Source organism: Sminthopsis crassicaudata, chromosome 3 (genome assembly GCF_048593235.1).
Source record: "Sminthopsis crassicaudata isolate SCR6 chromosome 3, ASM4859323v1, whole genome shotgun sequence".
NCBI lineage: Eukaryota > Metazoa > Chordata > Mammalia > Dasyuromorphia > Dasyuridae > Sminthopsis > Sminthopsis crassicaudata.
The window spans coordinates 580,008,087-580,029,115 of NC_133619.1; the positions used below are offsets into that span (position 1 = coordinate 580,008,087).

General features: G+C 35.3%; 1 protein-coding gene across 7 annotated transcripts in view; it reads right to left on the minus strand.

Annotated features, from left to right (window-relative positions):
* The window catches only part of NUP98 (nucleoporin 98 and 96 precursor), a 95,342-nt gene that overhangs the window by 51,822 nt on the left and 22,491 nt on the right, over window positions 1–21,029 (minus strand). For 6 of the 7 annotated variants that reach the window (XM_074304953.1, XM_074304955.1, XM_074304957.1 and 3 more), the window contains 9 exons: window positions 20,718–20,857; window positions 18,573–18,680; window positions 16,693–16,873; window positions 14,758–14,921; window positions 13,279–13,413; window positions 11,787–11,925; window positions 3,045–3,137; window positions 2,204–2,347; window positions 1,598–1,731 (listed from right to left, as the gene is read on the minus strand). In XM_074304953.1, coding sequence (XP_074161054.1) covers window positions 1,598–1,731; window positions 2,204–2,347; window positions 3,045–3,137; window positions 11,787–11,925; window positions 13,279–13,413; window positions 14,758–14,921; window positions 16,693–16,873; window positions 18,573–18,680; window positions 20,718–20,857 — 1,238 coding nt within the window. The remainder of the gene's footprint in view (window positions 1–1,597; window positions 1,732–2,203; window positions 2,348–3,044; window positions 3,138–11,786; window positions 11,926–13,278; window positions 13,414–14,757; window positions 14,922–16,692; window positions 16,874–18,572; window positions 18,681–20,717; window positions 20,858–21,029) is intronic. The other variant, XM_074304960.1, reaches the window with a different exon arrangement.

Consider the following 21,029-nt stretch of genomic DNA (forward strand, 5'->3'; position numbering starts at 1 on the left):
AAAAGTAAGCCAAGAAGCATTAAGTATAATTCTTGTTATCTTATTTTTGTTTCTATTAACCAAAAGGAACTCATTCACAAGATTACGACATAATGTGAAAGATGGTAATATAACATTTATATATCCATACAACATTGAGCCCAAGTTAAGTGACAAGCATAGAACAAGAAAATTTGTAAACTCTCTGCTTCAAAAAGTGAGGATTCAGTTTCAAAATCTATCAAGGACTAATTTCAGCTTCAACATGGTTTACTAAAGAGACAAGCAACCAGTGCAAGCACCCTATCTTCATCTTCCATATGATACAAGGACATCTAAAGAACCTTTTACTACAGAATGTAATCTAAATTATTAAACAGTATACAAATACCAAAAGGTTAATAACTGTGGCATATTGTATCCCACGTCTATTTAGTCAAGTATGGCAGCAATATCCTCACATTATGAGAAATATATAGGATAACAAAATTTGGTGGTTCTCAGATAACTCAGAGATAATTCAGATAAGAGAGCAAAAAAAAATGTTAAGAATGAGGGGAAAACCTAAGATGGAGTTCTTTGGTAGTGAACCATTGTATTTCTTTGCCCAGCCCCACAACCTCTATCAGCACTGGATAAAAAACATAGGCTATCTTTATTAAAAGGACACAAATTTAAATTAAAAATTAAATCAGAAAAAGAAAAAAAAATTAAATTAGACAGGCTAGAAAAAGTTAAATCTTTTGGGGATACATGAAAAGCCACATATTAAGGCTTTAAAAACAATGATATAATTAAAGGATGGGGGGAAAAGGTTTTAAATGAGTCAACAGCACAATGGTGTTATTAAGAAGCTTTTAATAATGCCCAACCCTTTTTATAGTGGCAAGGAATTGAAAACTAAGTGGGATACCATCAGCTGGGGAATGGCTGAATATATTATGGTACATGAATGGAATGGATTATTATTTTTCTGTAAGAAATGATAAGGAGGTTGATTTCAGAAAAGCCTCGAAAGACTTACATGAATTGATGCTAAGTAAAGTGAGCAAGAGATCATTGTACACAGCAACAAGATTATGTGATGATTAACTGTGATGGACTTGGATCTTTTCAATAAGGCCAACTCCAACAGACTTGGGATGGAAAGTACCATCCACATCCAGACAGAAAATTATTGAGTCTGAATGTGGATCAAAGTCTAATATTTTCACTTTTGTTGTTGTTTTGCCTGGTTTTTTTCCCCTTTTTATCTGATTTTTTTTTCCCCCACAGCACAATGAATATGGAAATATGTTTAGAAGAACTGTACATGTTTAACCTATATCAGATTGTTTGCTGTCTTGGGGAGGAGAGAAGGTAAAAAAATTTAGAACATAAGCTTCTGCAAAGATGAATGTTGAAAAACATCTTTGCACATCTTACAATACTATTAAAATTTTTTAAAAAGAGCTATTGCCACCTTTGGTATGTTAATAGTAATAGCCAGATCAAGAACAGTGATAGTCCCACTATCCTAGACTATTACTCCAAATAGTATGACAGTGATGTATGTCTACAAAGTATCCTTCCTTGACAAGGAATTTCCTATACAAATCCCTAAATGTTTCTAACTTACTTCTTCTTTCTTCTTGGGGTCTGACATGGGATTCCGGAAGAGAGGAGAGTCTCCAAATGGTGAGTATGTCAGACTATTGATATGCTGCTGGAGAACAGCTTGCTGGGCAGCAGAAGCATTCGGATCTGTCAAAGCTTCATAAAATCAAAGAAAAAGCAAAATAAGTTTCCTGTGCAATGTGGCACATATATTCCATCAAAGCTAATGGCCTGTTCCATGTTAGTAATAGAGAGCATTGCTTTCAGGAGAGCTCATCCTCTAACCAATTACGCAACTAGAAAATTTTCCTTATAAAGGCTGTCCTAGTGGATATTAGATGTAGGTAAATCTAGGAAAAAAGCAATGGTATTTAGGAAAGAGAAACAAGGCATACCAAGATTTTCAAGTTCCATATGGCAATAATTTCTGACTTTTTTTTTTTAAGTATAAACATCAAATTAGAATTTTTACAAAAAATATAGAACAGGAAAAGACTATACAGGAAAGTGATTATCTCTAATATTTTAGACTAGATAACTAGAAATGTTATGTTGACTGACTTGAAGATCAGTAGGGTGATATGATGCAAAAGTACTTGAGAAAACTTTTCAAAAGCATAGTACTTACCTACAGGAGCCTGAGGAGCACCAAAACCCAAGGTGGCTGTGGAAGCACTAAATCCAGGGGTTCCAAAAGCTCCTGTGCCCAAGGTCCCTGCCCCTATCTTGGGCTGGTTAGTTCCGAATAAAGATGCCTGCCCAGCCCCAAGAGCTATGGGAAGAGGGAAGGGAAAAGATCTGTCAGTTAAAAATAGTCTCTTTTGAGGGCTGTAATGGATTCAAGTGACTTAGATTACAATAATTTTTTTTACGATTCTTTAAAATTATCACTCATTTCAAGGCAAAGAAAAATTTCTGTGTATTAAACAAGTATTTCCAAAGCTAACCAATCCATAAGTAAGTTTTGCATTTCTGAATATGTAAACTGTACTGCCACAAAATCCAACTAATTTGTTCTTTTAAATGTTATAGAATTTTTGCTGGCACTTGCTGGTTACTGAGCTTTTTTATTCACATATAAATTAAACAGAGATAGATCTAGTTGACAAAATGGCTAAAAAAAAATTTGCAATAGAATCATCTGCCCAGCATGTGTACTAAGGTCCACACTCCTCTCGATGCTACCACCCCATCACACAATGTTTAGCATGTCTTACAAATTATCAAAAACTAGTAAGAAAGGAAGCTTAAGGGCCTCTTGTACAAATAAGTTAATGAACTCCAAAGTAGGTAGTTAAAAGACAAACAAAATAAAATGCTTTTAGTATCTTTTCTGTGAAAATGGAAATCTGATTCTCTTACCTCTAGTGTCCTAACACAATAAGGAACGAAAGCATGAAAGCCAAATTGAAGGCAGAGACAAACAGTCCTCCCTTTAGGAACTTTTCCCATGTGCTCGTATTAGTTACCTGTCCCAAAGCCTGTTCCAAGTCCTGTTCCAAGAGTACCAGGTGCAGGTTTACTTCCAAAAATACTACTCCCACTATTGCTTCCACCAAAACCTGAAAGAACAAAGGAAATTGATGACTGTGCTCTTAAGGTAACCAATTTGCCCTATGAGATAATCTATCATACACAAAAAAATATGGCCAAAGCCTGAAATTGTTTCATTTAATAACTGATTTCAGCTTTCAAATTTGGGAGTCAATTATCCTACTGAATTCTCTATGTGACATAGAAAATGGGCTTCTGAATGATTTCCTTAAATCTTCAGATCTGTAAAGACAATATTTTTTCACTGAGGAGGGAAATAGAAAAGCATCATAGTTACTTCATTTTAAGGACATCCTTCTTTGGAGGCTTATAACACTGCCAACGTGTGACCTTCCCAATCTATGCCAAAGTATACAGTTCACAATCAGCTGTTGTCAAATATGTAGCTTTAATTTCTCTAATTAAAATTTCTGCTCCATCAATATACATGGGGGTTTGTCCAGTTCAGAGGCAGATAGGCATGAGCATTGTGCCTGTGTCTGAGTATGTGTGAAAGTATCAACTGACATAAACATGCTTGTAACACAGTAGGCAAAGATGCCTCCTCAGTTCTCAATTAACAAAAATGACTGAAAATTCATCAATGTCCCTTTCTTCACTGATAAATCATTTAATGAAAGAAAACCTTACTAGATTTTCCCTTAAAATCCTTAACCATGTTCAAAGATACCTCTACATTACTCTGCCTTCTACATGTTCACCTTCCCAAGATTCTTGCTGTTTCATGTTCTTTAGCAACACAAAATCAATTCAATCAAAGTCAATGAAATGCCCTCGTAGAAAGAGAACAAGGTTAATTTTGGATTAGAAACAAGGTAAGAGAAAAAGGCCTTCCGAGCATATCAAAGGGAAAGGAAAAGAACAATGAGTGTGTCTATGACATATGAGATCAATTAAGGACACAGAATATGGAAGCTAGGTCATGCACCAGATAGAGAGTTGGGCCTGGAGTCAAGACTTGAGTTCAAACTTAAATAAGAGATAAGGTGAACTTATCACCTAACCTCTGTTTGCTGCATTTTCCTCAACTGTGATATGGGAATGACAGCCCCTACCTCCTGAGGTTTTTGTGAGGATTGCTATAGTATTTACAAAATGCATGGCCTATATAGGAGCTATCTAAATGCTAGCTATTATTGTTTTGTTATAATATGGCTCATGAAACATAATGCTAGGATTTATCTTTTCATTGTTGAAAAGTCAAGAAACACTATTTTCAAGAAAGTTAAGGAATTTTTAAAAAGATGGCTGACCCTTTAATGCCATTTGAAATGCAAAGTATGTATGTATGTGACAACATTATAGCTCATAAACAAGGAATAGACTATTGACAAAATATAGCAAATAAAAAGGGGTGAGAAGGGTAAGAAGCAGGACTCTAAGTATATATGAGAATAGATTAGAAGTGCAGTGAAATGAACTGAAGATAATTCTTCTAATTCAGCTAATTATCAAGACTAATTATTAAGTTCCAGATTCTACTCCAAAAATGTGCTTCCTGCTCATCATTTGGCAGAAAAACAAAATATAAACTGACTTAAATGGGAAAAAAAAATGCATTATACTATTTATATATTATCAATTTGTAATACTGATAAAGAATTTGCTAACTTCCTAAGAGGTGCTTTTATAAATATTATATAGGTGGTAATTCAAAGATTATAGATTGTGAATTCAATGTACTTCAAATCAACATTCAGAAAACTAGACTCAATCCAAGAAACATACTAGTTAACTTACTACTTCTAACAAATGTATCTTTTACAAGACTTTCCTGAGAGAAAATAAGAAATATTCTTTTCAGATCTATAAATGGAAATAACAGTTGGGGTACTGCTGTAGATATCTCACAGCTCCATCTCAGGTCACATATGTAGGAGAAGCTTCATGACTTATTAGGGGCAGGAGTGGCTAGCCTCTGTACAAAAGGGCCATTATTTTTTTTTCATTTGTCAGAGAGGACAGCTGGCCCCTCTCCCAACATGACCCTAATTATGCAGCATATCACGTCATACCATCCCTTAATTAATTCCCTCCCCCCCATCTGTCTCGAAATCTTTCTAGATACGTTATTTTCTACTCTCTAACATGCCATTTGCACCCAGGACTTGCTACTCCCCTATGCCCAAATAGAGGGTAGATTTTTCAAGCCCTAAATCTCCTAGTGTAAGGAATCAGCTTTTGCCCAATATAAGGTCCTCATCATAATAGCTATATAGGATAATAGACATAGCCCTCGGCCTGCAGTGAATTATGAAGTCCCCTCTAACTATGATGACAACCAATAGAAGGATGCTATTGATATCTAGGACAATTCTAAGTTCCAGCATAAGAAACCTGAAGTGATTGATAACTGTTAAGAATTATGATGACAATAGCTATGATGATAACACCAAAAAAACTATTGATGGTTATACTCAAGATGATAAAGGCCTTAACATATTTAGTGACATCCCTTATGATGATGGAAGCAGGGGTATTGACAGCCATGATGATGAAAAAAAAAGTTCCAATAATCATGATAGAAATATTGATAAAACTGTGTTATCAGCAACAATGTTGGAGACAGAACTGGTGACAATGTTGAAGTAAAAAATGGGAATGGTGACAGCCTTTTTGATAAAAGTAAAAGTAATGATAGGAGTAGCAATGAGGATAAAGACAATAACTTCAGTAATGGTGATACCCATAATGATGATGATATAAAAAGTTGGGGTATACTGATCACCATTCTAATGCTGACACTCTTGATAGTTATAATTGTGTCAAACCATACTAAAAATATAATACTAATGTCAGTGATAGTGATAACATTGATAACAATTGATAACTGATGATTTCCATGATTGGGACAACAATGACACAGGAATGAAATAGACACAGAACAGAAGTGATGACAGAGACACAATAAGATGATATTTATGTGTCACTCTCTGGCTAGTCTTCTAATGGCAATCACTTTTTTCCCCACTTTTGGTACCACTTGAAAAAAAAGGCTGAGAGATTTTTTATCATACTCCTATCTTCAACTTCTTTGGGAACATTTGCCTAGTTAAGGGAATTGATCCAATTTTATTTAGCAAGACAAGAACCCTCAAACCACGAAAGTGACTATTGCAAAATGAGACAGAACACGGGTACTCTGAATAGGAAAGATGAGAAGACATCCCACCCCCCTCTTTTGCAAAGGTGTGACATCCATGGATGAGCCTCTGGAAAGGTATACTTGAATTAAGGACAGCAAAGTGCTACTAGTTAAGCACCTACTCAGTGTGATTGATGGGATAATAGTTCTCTAGTTGAACATATGTAATCACTCTAGTTGGCATATATTTAGTGTGATTTGGTGACAGTGGGCACATGCTCAGTGGCTGTAGTGATGTAATGCTACTGAGGTATTTAAGGGCTGAGAGGACTGGGAACTGGGAGGTTTAGACACAGACACAGAGAAAACTCCAGACTCCACCTTTAACCAGCCTGTGGTGGCTCTCTTGCCTTCATAAATTCTCCACCTAAAGACCAAGGCCCAGATCCTCCAGTTGTATGCAGCTGGGACTATTGAGATATCCCCTGGAGAGTTGAAATCTGTCCCTGTCTGGCCTATGGATCCCGTGCCTTTAGGCACAGTAGGCTTGAATATTTCACCTCCTAAGAGTGCTTACAAAACAGTATTCATCCATTCACTGATGTGGGAAACTGGGGAATGTGTAGCTAATATCCCAGTCACTAATACAGGTAGACAATGTGTGATTTATCAACCAGGAGAAGTGGTAGCATCAGGTTTACCGATACAGACTCCTAATAGGCAATCTGGTGATTGTTGCCCAGATTCTGACTCCAAGCAACAAAATCCAGGAATATTCTGGACTGCAGCTGACCATAATATGTATAAATATGTATAAATAAATAAAAATATAAATAACTGTCTAACTATTACTATTTATGTAAGTGGCATACCATTGAAAGGATTGGTAGACATGGGTGCAGATTGTAACACGAGAGGTGCCAGCTGGCCCAGTCATTGGCCAAATATTAAGGCAGACACCTACATGTTTGGCGTAGGGGGATCAATAGCAGCTGAAGTTAGTGCTGCCCCTTTGAGATGGACATTTGAAAGTGAAACAGGAGTTTTTACTCCTTTTATAGTTGAAAAAATCCCCATCAATCTGGGGGGGAAGACATCTTTCAACACTTAGGATTACAAATGACTACTTCGGTTTTTTTAGGCAGGGCTGCTGTTGAAGGCCTGCCTTCACTCTCACCTATTTCTATTCAATGGAAAACTGTTACACCAGTGTGGGTAAAACAGTGGCCCTTAGCTAATGAAAAAACTAGGCCTTATTAGATATAGTGCAGGAGCAACTTGACCAAGGACACTTACAACCTTGGAACTAAGTCCTTGGAATTCCTCTGTATTTGTTGTAAAAAAGAAATCTGGAAAATGGGGGATGTTGACTGGTCTGAGAAAAATAAATGAACTATGGGAACTCTTCAGCCTAGACTTCCATCTCCTACTCAATTGCCTAGACAATGGCCTCTTTGGGTTGTAGACATTAGGGATTGTTTCTATTCTATCCCTCTAGATAAGGAGGATATGAAAAGATTTGCCTTTTCAGTGCTAAGTGTTAATATAGCTGAGCCTTATAAAAGATATGGACAGTTTTGCCATAGGGATTGAAAAATAGCCCTACTATGTGTCAAATGTATGTGGCTGGTTCTCTTACTCCAGTAAGAAAAGCATTTCCAAAAGTAATGTTATTATATTATATGGATATCTTGGGGTGTGCACTTGAGGAGCATGTCTACCATAAAAACACTTTAAGGAACTACAAATTGCATATAGTTCCAGGAAAAATTCAAAGATATGCTCCTTTTTCAATATTTAGGATATGAAGTATACCCTAAGGTGCTTGCAGTACTTTCTTTAACACCAGAGAAGTTGAACATCTTAAATGATTTTCAGAAATTGATAGGAGATATTAAATGGATGTGTCCAGTGTTAGGCTTAACTACCTATTAATTAGAACCATTATATGAAATTTTAAGGGGAGACAGTGCTTTAAGTTCACAACGCCAGCTTACAAAAGAAGCTCAAGAGGCTTTGAGAAGTTGAACTGGCTTTATCCAATGTGGTTGAGTCACTCAAAAAATCCTTGGAAATACCAGTTTTTGCTACACAAGAGGCACCCACAGCAGTCCTTCATCAAGGAGACAGTGTGATAGAGTGGGTGACCCTCCCAGCACGACCAGAACAAAGCCTTACTCCTTACCCAGTGCTTGTGGCTAGAATTTTATTAAAGGCCATTAAGCGAGCAGTACAATTATCTGGGATAAGACCTGACAAGATATACACCTTTTATACCAATGCACAAATTAATGTATGCTGTGAAACCATCCCAAGAGTGGCAAATTTTATTGGCCACGGCTCCAAATTTTACACATGGGTCTCCATTAAAGATAAGCAGATTATTACATAATTGGTGATGGATTCTTGAAGGAAAGGTTTCGAAGGTTCCTCTTAAAGGACCAACTATCTTTACAGATACATTCAAATATAACATTTGTGCTATATACTCTCAGAACTCCTTTTCAATCCACTCAGCAGAATGAATTGTATGCAATCATGCTACTCATTATCCAGGAGATTTAAATATCTGATTCAGTCTTTTCAGTAGGTATGGTACAAAGAATTGCCATAGCCCAAATAAAATTTGTAGCTTCCAATATATATCAGTTCTTTAAGGAACTTCAAGAGCAAATGAGAAAGCATCCAGGTAAGATTTATATCTTGCATGTACACTCTCATAGTGGACTTTCAAGTCCTATTTTTGGTGGAAATTCAAAGTCAGATTGCATTCTAACAATGTTAGCCAATACTCCTTTATTTCAAGCAGCCCAAGAATCTCATTCTAAGTATCATCAGGCTGTTCAAGCTTTGTGTTTGCAGTTTAGCATAACAAAAGAGGAAGCTAGAAGCATGTACATCCTATGCAGTTTGCCTTCCTTTCCACGCTCCTACACTCCCTTCAGCAAAGAACCTTTGTGGTTTTAGACCCAATAAAATTTGGCATATGGATGTGACCCATTGTAAATCTTTTGGTCATCTGTCTTTTATCCATGTTGTAGTAGACACCTTTTCAGGATTTACTTTTGCAATACCAGCAGCAAAAGAGACAGCTCAAGTGGTTACTGAATTCCTTATACAAGCATTTTCAATTATGGGTGTGCCACAAGCAATAAAAACATATAATGGACCTCCACATACTTCTAAACATTTTGCACACTTTTGTGTACAGTATAAGATTTTACACAGCACTGGCATACCTTTTAATCCTCAAGAACAAGCAATAGTAGAAAAGAGAAACAGAGACATCAAGATGCTCCTCCAAAAACAAAAGAAAGGGGAGCCACAGATAACACTAGAGAACTTTTCAATTTAGCTCTTTACACTATTAATTTTTTGATTTTTGATAGAGAGTCACTGGCTCCGGCAGACAGGTTTTATAACCCGCTGGAAGGGCAGTGTCCAGTGCGAACAGCTCCACTATCTTTAGATAATCGCCAGGTGGTGTGGAGAGATCCAGAAAGTGGTGAATGGAAGGGACCAGATAGGTTAACTGCTTGGGGAAGAGGGTTTGCTTGTATCTCTACAGATGGAGAAGGAATCAGATGGTTGCCAACGAGCTGTATTCGCCTTGTCCTTCGGAGAGAGAGAGACGGCGATGACCCTTGAAACGAAGACCCAAGAAACATCGGGTGGTTCCATCGCTGACTGTGCCCTCCCCTGAAAGAGCATGGCAGTTATGGCAATTGACTCATGAACATCAAAAATTGTTGATGAGACTGTTGCAGGACTTCAAAACCTGCAGGAATCATTGGATTCCCTGAGACATGAAATAATGGACTATCTCTCAGCTGCTGAAGGAGGTGTATGTGTGATTATTTATATACCCTCCTAGAACTTATAGACATGTATAATTCCTCATGTTGATTTATACTGTTTGTTACATCACTACTAGTTTGTTAGAGTACTATATGCTTGTGTAATACCTCCCATGCTGAGGGATTTATGTACACCTGTTTCAGTTACCCTCAGGCCAGAGGAAACCGGCTAACAATATCTAATTTGACTCATTTCCCTTTGGTGTTTTCACCTTCCTTCCTGAGAAGTCAGGGAGGGCATGACCACCTGAGTTCTAAAACAAAAGAAAAAGGGACATGTAGAGGGCAATACAGAGAATTCTGGAAAGGTATACTTGAATCAAGGACAGCAAGGTGCTTATAGTTAACCACCTACTCAGCTTGATTGATGGGATCATTGTTCTCTGGTTAAACATATAATGTGATGTAATGATGTAATCACTCTAGTTGGCATATATTTAGTGTGATATAGTGATATAATGGTTCTACAGTTGGCACATGCTCAGTTGTTGTAGTGATGTAATTGTACTGAGGTATTTAAGGGCTGAGAGGACTGGGATCTGAGAGTCTCAGCCACAGACACAGAGAAGACTCCAGACTCCTGATTCCATCTTTGACCAGCCTCGTGGTGGCTCTCCTGCCTTCACCACTTCTCCATCTAAAGACCAAGGCCCGTCCAGAGATCATCCAGAAAGTTAACATGGACATTACAAACTATGACCAAATTTTTTAAAGCAGAAATCCAAAATAATCAATGGAAGTGAATATTATATCCTCTGACACCAAATTCATAAATTCAAGATTAAAATGCTATACATCACAGTCTAGGTGCTGTCTCACGGCTGTTACTTAACATAATGATAATAAAGCTCAGATTTCCCATAAAATGAAATCTTTACCTCAATATCTTAGCAGACTTTTCTTCTTCTCCAATACAAGAGCTTTAAAAAACTCACTGCTGGTTAGGGAATAACATTTGCTGTGATATTTAACTTGTGATTGCTAATCTATACTAATCAAGTCCCTTAGTTTATCATCTCCCAAAGACGACTATATTTTCTTAAACAAAAAATCTGGGTCTAGCAAAGATTCAAATGGATCAGTCAAGAATTATCACCAGACCTTTAAAAGAAGATAATGCTCCCAAGTAATGAAATTTACAAGTTTCCAGAAGTACATATGATAATTTGGTATATTAAATTTAAGGATGTATGCCAGATTCAGTTCTTGAATTCCCATATTAAAAAAAACTATACATTGATTATTCAGGTACCATAAAACATCTCTTAGAAAAGAATAGCAAGGGCCATGAGACTAGCACATGTTAGAACATTATGAGTAGATTAGTTACACAAAAAACAACATCTCTTAGTAAGGCATGCCACATAATCATTTTAGATCAATAAACCATTATACAAAGGTATACTATGTCAGATAGTCAATAAACTTCTTAAGATTCTAATCTAACTTCCAAGTTGATGGAAGGAGACTGGGAAAGGATGAACAGGATTCAATTCTATAAGAATGAGGGTTTTGTTTTTTTGTTTTGTTTTTTTTTAAATTATAGGGCAGTTTTATTCATCTCTGTTCATAATATAATTTCTCTTTCATAACCTTTCATGGCTTACCTGAACATTTTAAATTATTCAAAATCATTTAGTATTAGGAGATTGGTGACCTGGAGTGTAGTATAGTCAGTGTAACTTAAGAGAGTTAACCCTGCTTTTTATATGTACCAAAATTGGAAGTGTTTGTATTGGTTCCTAAAGTCAGGGTTGGTTTGTTACCAAAGAGCCCGCTACTGGTTGTACCAAACGAAGGAGCACTGGTTGTAGTAGTTCCAAATGCAGCAGGCTTGTTACTGCCAAACAGGGTCTAAAAGGGAAGAAAACATAATTCATATTAAAATATTATGAGGCATTTCCTTTAATACAAGAGGTAATGAGTAGAATCAAGCACATCAACACTTCCAACTATTAGCAGAATGCTCTTTTGGAGCATAATATGAAAATCTAGAAAACTATAAAAACATTAATATAAGCAACGAAGAAAAGGAAGAAACCTATGCTGGCACTTAAAACACTTGGCTTCTATAATGGACTTTATACAATTAATGTTCCACTAAAACAAAGTCACAGTTAATTACATACAAAGACACTGTAAAAATCTTGGGAAAAGTCTTAATTCTCTCAAACTGACTTATCTGGCTAGTATTATCAAAATATAAACTCCAGAGTAACAGAACTGATACTTTCCCATCCCAATTCCCTCTTCATTTTAAGTGAAACAATAACAAACTCAAATTTATGTGGTGCTTTATAGTTTACAAAGCATTCTATTTTCACAACTTTTCTGAGGTATAGAATGCAAATAAAATTATACTTGACAGACAAGGAAACTGTGGCACCAGGTTAAGTTATGCTCATGGTCAGCATCAAAGAAGAAACTGGAAAACCAGATCTACTTTAGCACTCTTTCTACACATCCCTATGTCACAACCAGTCGCAGTGTATCATACGAGAGATATGCATGTCATATCACATTGTAGCTTATATGTCAACTCCATTATTACAACTAGCAAAATATCATTTATTCTCATTACCGAAATGATGCTTTGCAAACCTAAAAGCACTATATTATTATCAGTTATTATGACCACATGTATATTTCAATGACTCTTTTAAAATTTAAACTACTTCAATTAAAATGTTACGTGGGCAGGAAGCAATGAATTTGGTTGCCATCATGAAAGCCATCAGACACTGGGTGATCACCAAAAAGACTCCTCTACAAACACCATAATGAGTGCTGCTAGGCAAAGGAACATGGTCTGCTTTGAAACTAACAGAATGCTTTATCATTTCTATTCAGACTCAACAATAATGTTGTATAGTTCATTATATATTTTGAATAGAACAAGACTACCACGAGTACATTAAAAGCATTAACAATAAAAGTCAAACCAAAATCCCAAGATTTTGGTAAAGGAGTCTTGTAGCTGCATCTAATAACTAATGAGCTATATTAAATAAGTTCTGTGCATACTAAGCACAAAGTCACATATATAAAATTAATAAACTCTTATTATTGAACCACAATGCACTCTCTAGAAACAGATACAAACAGGCAAAATTAGCCTTTCCTCATAAATACTTGTCACGGTATCAATTTTTAAAGGGCAGGTTACATCCATGTACCCTCAAATCATAGTCAACACTGAAAACATACCGAACCAACAGCACCAAATCCTGTGTTGGTTGGCCCAAAGAGGCCTGTTCCTGTTCCAAATCCGGTAGCAGCACTCGTATTTGTAGCTGTCCCAAAAAGACTTCCAGATGAGGCTTGGGTTCCCCCAAATAAACCCTGCAAACAGTAATCTAGGTTGAAAGCAAGCATGCCAATCCCAGTTTGTCTTATAATTTGCCCCACAGTATACCCATATAGTCAACTAAAGGTAAGAAGCATCTTCAAGCATGTTAATCAACAAGATTTTTATGGCTGTATCAAACAGTGCTTTTAGGACCCAAAGAAGAAAATACTCTGAAAGATGGTAAATTTGTTGATAGTGCAGTGCTAATTTGGGTCAGGTACTTCCTTTAGCAAGAGAAAGGTTAAAAGATCTAATTATTACCACTAAACTTAAAAAAAAAAACTAGACTTTTTGAGATGATTATGCAACTAGTTATATAATTTTTTCAATGAAAGTGAGACCACTGAAACCAAGACAATTTAAAACTTCATTAAATCCCCCAAACGTGTCATTGGGAAAAAAAAAAAAAAAAAGTAGTTTGATAAAAATTAGATTTGGACTGCAAAATACTTATAATAATGTGCCTTAGTTAAATTGTATATAATTTGGGGGAAACACACAGAAGCAGGATAATTAATTCATTATTATGAATTATCATTAAGTGGTAAGATGGGAATCAATCTTTTCAATGCAACTTTGAATTGACCCTTATAAAAAAATGTTCCATCGTTTTTTCAGCCATTTTAGCCATGACCAACTCTTTGTGATCCCTTCTGGGGCTTTCTTAGCAGGGATACTGGATCTTCTCCAACTCACTTTACAGATGAGAAAACTGAAGCAAAGAGGGTTAAATTACTTGTCTGGCATCACAGACAAATGAGGTCACATTTGAACTCAAGTCTTCCAGAACTCCAGGTCTGGAGCACTAGCCACTGTGACACCTAGCTGCTTCCAACAAAAGAATTAATGACCATTTATAAAGAATCCAATCTCCTTTTCTACAGGAACCACAACCAGCATGATCATGATTATTAAGAATTAGGTTGTTATATCTACAGACACTGGAAAAATATTCATTCAAGCTATAAACATCTGCAATAATGCCTACTATGTACAAAACATTCTACTAAGCAAAGATAAATAAGACAAGGTTTCTATGTTCCAAAGTACTTAGTAGAAAAGAAAAGGCATAGATGTGAATACAGAATATAAGAGGGTTACAAAGAAAGGTGACTTTAGATAAGGGAGAGATTACTTCCTTAGGAGGAAATCTTGAAAGGCAGGCACAATGCTAAGGTTAAGCATTATCAGAAGAGGGAAATTTGTTCAAGATCCATAAGCAGAGGTAGCTCCCAGGCAGCCTAATGGACTGAGATGACTGGCTCTTCAGAACTGTAGCAGCAGCACTAGGCTCCTTCCTATTAGGCTGTGCTCTTGTTCTATGTATGTTTCCTTACCATCGTGTTGGTATTTGGCTGTCCAAGAGTGTTGGTATTCCCAAATGAAAAGCCAGCATTCTGGGTGGTTGCAGCTGGACCAAATGGCTTACTGAAGAGGCTGGTGGTTGGCTGAGTTGGCTGACCAAAGAGACTACCTGTATTTGTCCCGAATCCAGTAGTACCTTTCAGGCAAAAGAAAGTAAGTTCAGGGAAAATATCAGTAGCCCATGGGTAACTGAAACCTTATACAACATATTTCATTCCTGATTTTTTTCTCCAAGTAGAGAATATCACTTATATACAGCAAGAAGTAAACTCCTGCATTCAATGAGTAAGAGCTTACAAATATAGTCCCCTTATAGCTAATTCCTTTTCATATAGCTCATCTCATAACCTTGCCTCAGATGGGCAGTAAAATGATTTTCTACATTTTCCAAAGAAGAAGCTGAGATATATGGAGAGGGCCTTGTCCAAAATTGTGGTGGTGCCATCACTTTAAGATCAACTGCCCTGAGTTCCATTCTACTGGTTGTGTTCTACCCCAGCAGACTGCCTCATTTTATATAATCTTCTAAAATGTGCTATATGCTTTTCTTAAGTCAAACCAGGAAAACTCCTGGAATTCAAATCATAGAATCAAGGCAAAGAAGGAACAAGATGGTTCAATGGATAGAGAGCTTACCTGGAGTGATAACAACAGTTCAAATCTACCCTCTTATACCTCCTAGTATATGATTATACTATCTATCTACCTATCTTTCTATAAATATATAGTTGTATGCCTCAGTTTCCTCAACTGTAAAATGGAGATGTAAAATGGCATCTATCTCTTAGGGTTATTGTGAGGATCAAATGAGAGTATCTGTAAAGTGCTTAGGACGGAGCCAGGTACATACTAGGAACTTAATAAATGCTGTTCCTTTCCTCCTTCCCATTCAACAATTTAGAACTGAGGTCATCTTGCCCAATCCTCTCATTTTTGAGATAAGGAAACTAAGGCCCCAAAGGTTAAATAACTTCCCAAATAAGTGGCAAAGTGAGGAATCAAATCCAAATTCTCTGATTCAGCTTTCTTTCTACTGTTGGAATCCAATTCTTGAAAGCAAAGAGACCCTAACCCATATTGGATACTTTTTTCAAAGAAGAAACTCAAATTACTAGTAACCACTTGAGAAATGCTTAACTTCACTAATAATCACAAATACAAATTAAAATAACTCTGAAGTACTTCAAATTCTTAATTTTTTTGCCTTCAAATTGGCAAAGATAATTAAAAGCAAGGGAACAATGCTAGTGTATCATAAAGGAACAGATACATTCTATAAGCAGTATTGCCAAATTTTTTAGTAATCTGACAATACGTGGTAAAAAAATAAATAATTATATTCATTGACTTAATTTTTCAGGATTTAATTGAACTATATGTAATTGTAAAAATGAAAAACAGCATCAAAAAATCTTACCTGGAAACCACCTAAATATCCAAATATTATACTACATTTAATATAATCAATGAAGAACCAAGAAAAAAAAAACAAAACAAAACAAAAAAACCTGTGTGTGTCTACAGCCCTTTAGATACTACTGCAAAGTGAAAAAATTAAGAATGGTACACACACACACCACACACACACACACACACACACATATCAACCTTAACCATAAATAAAAGTGAATGAGAAGAAAAGGACAAAGAAACTGATTAGGAAGAAAAGAGAGGAATGAGTGTCACATTCTTAGTTCATGTGGTAAAATTAATTGAATTTTAAGTAATTACTAAAACAAGCTTAGTCTATTGTACTGCTGGCTCTTCAATGTTGATTTTTAGTAAAGCAATTACAAAAGAAACCAAGCAGTTCATTTAACACAATATTATTGTCCTGAGCACATAAACATAGAGCCAATTTTCAATATAAAAGAAAACATAGCCCAATTAAGATTCTCGATGCTTACTTGTCCCAAAGCCAGTTTTATTCGGGCCATATGCAAAACCTGCATTAGTAGTGGAGTTTCCAAAGAGGCCCGTGGTGCTGGAGGTGGCTGTAGAAGAGCCAAACAGCCCTGTGGTAGCACCTGCTCCCACCTGGTTCTGAGGACCTTTCCTGTTAGCTTGATAATCTTCCAAACGAAGTTCCTAAGAACAGAAACACTAGGTAAATAAATATTTGATAAGTGCCTTATAAAAGTACAGGAATGACTGATTTTTCCCCATTACTAAAAGCAAATTATACAGCAGCAGCATACTTTTACATAGCACCTATTATGTGGCAGGCATGTACTAAGTGCTTTACAGTTATCTTATTTAATTCTCACAATAATCCTGAGAGGTAGATGCTATTATTACCCCCATTTTATAAATGAGGAAACTAAAACACAGGTAAAATGACTTGTCCAGGGTCACACAGCTAGTTAAGTATGTCTTGAGGCTGGTTTTGAACCCAGGTAGTCCTGACTCCATACCTGGCACTCTACCAATTATACAACACAGCTGCTAGACATTAAAATTATATTCATTCCAAAATAATACTGCAGAACAAAGGGATCTCCTAAAAGAATTCAATAACAAAAAATGTATGGAAAACATTATTGATATTGAAATTCAAAGTTTAGATAAGATACTAAGTTCTGCCCTGGGGGAAGATTCCAATGCAGGTAACATGCAGTTTTTTTTTTTAATTACAGATAAATGCATTAGAAAAGTAACAAAAACAAGTCAGAAGTGAGGTCTGAGGAGGTATGTTGATAACACATGGGAAATGACAGCTTCAGGGAATTTTTGTAGAATAAAAGGACATTGGAACTTCAAAAAAAGTCTAGGAATTTTAACAGGCAAAAAAAGGAAAGGAGGTCATTCCAGGCATAAATAATAGTATGGAGGGCTAAGAGTACAAAGGAGTCTCAATAACAAGAGCTCTGCAGCAACTAGCCAAAGCATAGAATGTACAAAGGAAAAATAATGAGAAAAAGATGGAAAGGCAGGGTGGTAGTGGGTTATGTAAAGTTTTGAATGCAAACTAGAAGATAATAAACTTCAACAGACATCAACAGAAAAACAATTTAGTATTTCCAGCAGAGGAATGATACTATATATCCATAATAAAGATTATTCTGCTATGTTAGAAATGATGAAGGTAACGATTTCAGAGAAGTCTAAGAAGACTTGTACACAGGGATTAAGAAAACAAATTATAATAAAACAATAACATTTTAAATGCAAATAACTTTGAAGGACTTAAGAAAACTAGTCAATGCAACAAACAATCATGATTTCAGAGGATTGCATCCAGGGATGAAGCACAGTATTCACAGGAAGGTAATGCAATGAAAATGCAGAACAAGACATGAGAGTTTTGATTGTTATCCAATAAATTTATTTTACACTTATAAAAGCAAGCTCCATGAGACCCATAATTTCATGTATAATCCTTTCCTGTTCAAGGAAATGGTCCTTTATTTGGTTTGCTAATTTCAGAATTCAAAAAAAATTTAAGAGTTTTCTTTAAAAAGATCTACTTACTTTATTCATTTTAAGTTTAAGCTGATAGCTTAACTCCAGAAATAAAAAGCTAATAGCTCATTTGTAAAATAATTTATATAAAGTATAATTTATATAAAGTATCTCATTTGATTACCAAAACAATCTCATATGCAGTGCATTATTATTCTCCTTTTACAGAAGAAAAAATACTCACAGAATCAGATGGTTGATTAACAAAAGGTAAAATGGATACCAAAAACCTACCTTTTCTAATTTTAGATCCGTTGCTCTTTCTGCTATATCACAAAAACTTGTTTTGGAATAGAGATATAGAGTCAAGTTTATCAATACTGACCTCCAGTGATTTGCTTTCATATTCTTTCATAGCAGTAATGCATTGGTGTTTGGTACTAATGTTGGTGCTAACTCCAGCTTTGACCATAGTATCTGTGCCAGTTGGAGGCTATAAATGGAAGAAGAAAAACCATAAAATTCTAACAAACTTTATTTCTTCTCTTGTGCTTTCATAATTTCAATTCCCAATTTCTGTAGCAATTCTGTCCCAAGAGCCTAGTTGTAAATAATAGGAACATTATTTTAACAAGTGACATGTATAACAACTGACAACAACAATCCTATGAGGTAATTAAATTACTTCTCCATTTTACAGATAAGGAAATTAAGCACAAGTGACTAATTATAGTCTACTTTTGAAGTATCTTTTCAAGTATGCAAGTATTTTTCATGATAGTATGTTAAAAAAAAAATTAGCACCACTCTAGTAGACATCACATGGATATTCAAATTTATGTTTAGCTAATAAATACTAAATTATGATGTATGGAATAATTAGTTCCATAGCACAAACTATTTCAGATCTGGTCAAAAACTTATATTAAAAAACCCTATATTTTGACTTTTATAACTTCTGACCCCAAACTATTTTATTATTGTTGTGATTCTTTTAAAACATTACTTATATACAAATTTGATTCTGACATTACTGAAGAAACTGACTGAATGGAATTCTACATTTGTCAATTATATTCCACTTTACTTTCAATTCAGAATCCCAAATCCAGAAATTTCAATTCACTGTGATGCCTGAATTATTTTCTGGAGTTATTCCTTTATATTGTGCTCAAAATAATACTATTTAATACAATATAAGACTAATTTTAAGATAATCTTCTAAACCTATCCTGGACATCATTTGCTTCTTATAAAATCTCCTGGCATTATATATATGTGCAGAAACAAATGTGGTCTCCTCTCTTCCAAAGAAATCCTCTACTCAACATATCTGAAAAAAAAAAATTACCTCATGTCATTTCAGTGATTTAAACATGTTTAAATTGTCACAGATACTGAGGAACAATACCAAATCCTTCTCAAAGGAACTTCACACAAAAGTGCCTAAAGTGAGTTTTTCTCTATTTTCTTTTCTTCTCTTCTTTTATCCTTAAATGTATTAAGTCACTGACTAGCCATTCAGAACCCATATGTTTCTGAGATTAATGGAATTAAGTTATTTGGCCAGGGTTATCCTGTCAATGTCAAGTATCTAAGGCCACAGTTGAATTCAGATCCTTTTGATTTCAAGACTGGTACTCTATAGACTGCATGACTTAACTATCCTTCCCTGCCCTACCTCTTCGAAAATTACTTATATGCCCCCCCAATCCCATAAACATAGAATGACTACTAAAAAAAAAAAAAAAAAAAAACAGTGCCATGACTTCAATTTAGAGGTAGTAATCAATTAAAATGAAACAGTAGTACAAGAGCCTCTCAAACATACATATACACCTTTTTAAGGTACCAAAGTAGCAATAGTCTCAGTGAAACAAAATTTTATGTGTGTGTATGTGTGTGTATATATATATATATATATATATATATATATATACATATATATTTATTTCCACTCAATTTTGCAATCTGTAGAGTTCTAACTGCAATGCTAGCCAACATACATGGCTAGAAGCAAAAAGGAATCAGTAGACACCTCACTACTTCATGGACAATACTTATTTAAAGAAGGCAAAAATATGCAAGTTATATATCACAAGAAGAAGAAGAAGAAGAAAGGCATATTCAAAGGAAAACTTTCGAATAATCAAACCCTAGCCAAATAAGGGACTTGTAAGACAAGTTGGCTTGTAAGACAGAGGCAGCTGGATCATTCTAGAACAGATTCTTTCAAAAAGCAAAGAATTAGACATGACTTTCACAGTCCCAATGAGGTGAGTTAACATTCAACTTAAAATGTCAATTAGTATTAATAAATAAATCTTCTAATAGAAACCTAGTACCTAAGATAAGAGTATATTCATTTGGTGAATTTCTATGTCAACATTCATATTTAATGGAATGGCAGAATAGATGATGCACTTCAGAGACATGAAATACTTTTAAATGGTAATTCTAAAAAGTAATCCTAGGACACAAAAGTTCTAATGCTTTCTTCCAAAGAGAAAGGGGGGAAAAAAAAACTTACATTAAACTTTATGGTGGTTCCAGTAGGAGCTGCTGTAAAACTACTTGGTCCAAAAAGGGAAGTGGATGTGCCACCAAAAGGGTTGGAAGTTGTATTTGTGGTTCCAAATAGACCTCCACTGCTAGTGCTTGTTCCAAAATCTACAAAAAAGAAAAGGAAATGTTAAATGGCGGGGTAGCTGAGTCTCTGAAATAAAAGATTCAGAATTTTCTATGGTCCTAAATAGAGCTCTATTCACAGTAAATGTTAATAAAAATTTACTGAATCAAAATTAATTGAAACTCATTTATAAAAGTAATAACCTATGAAGGC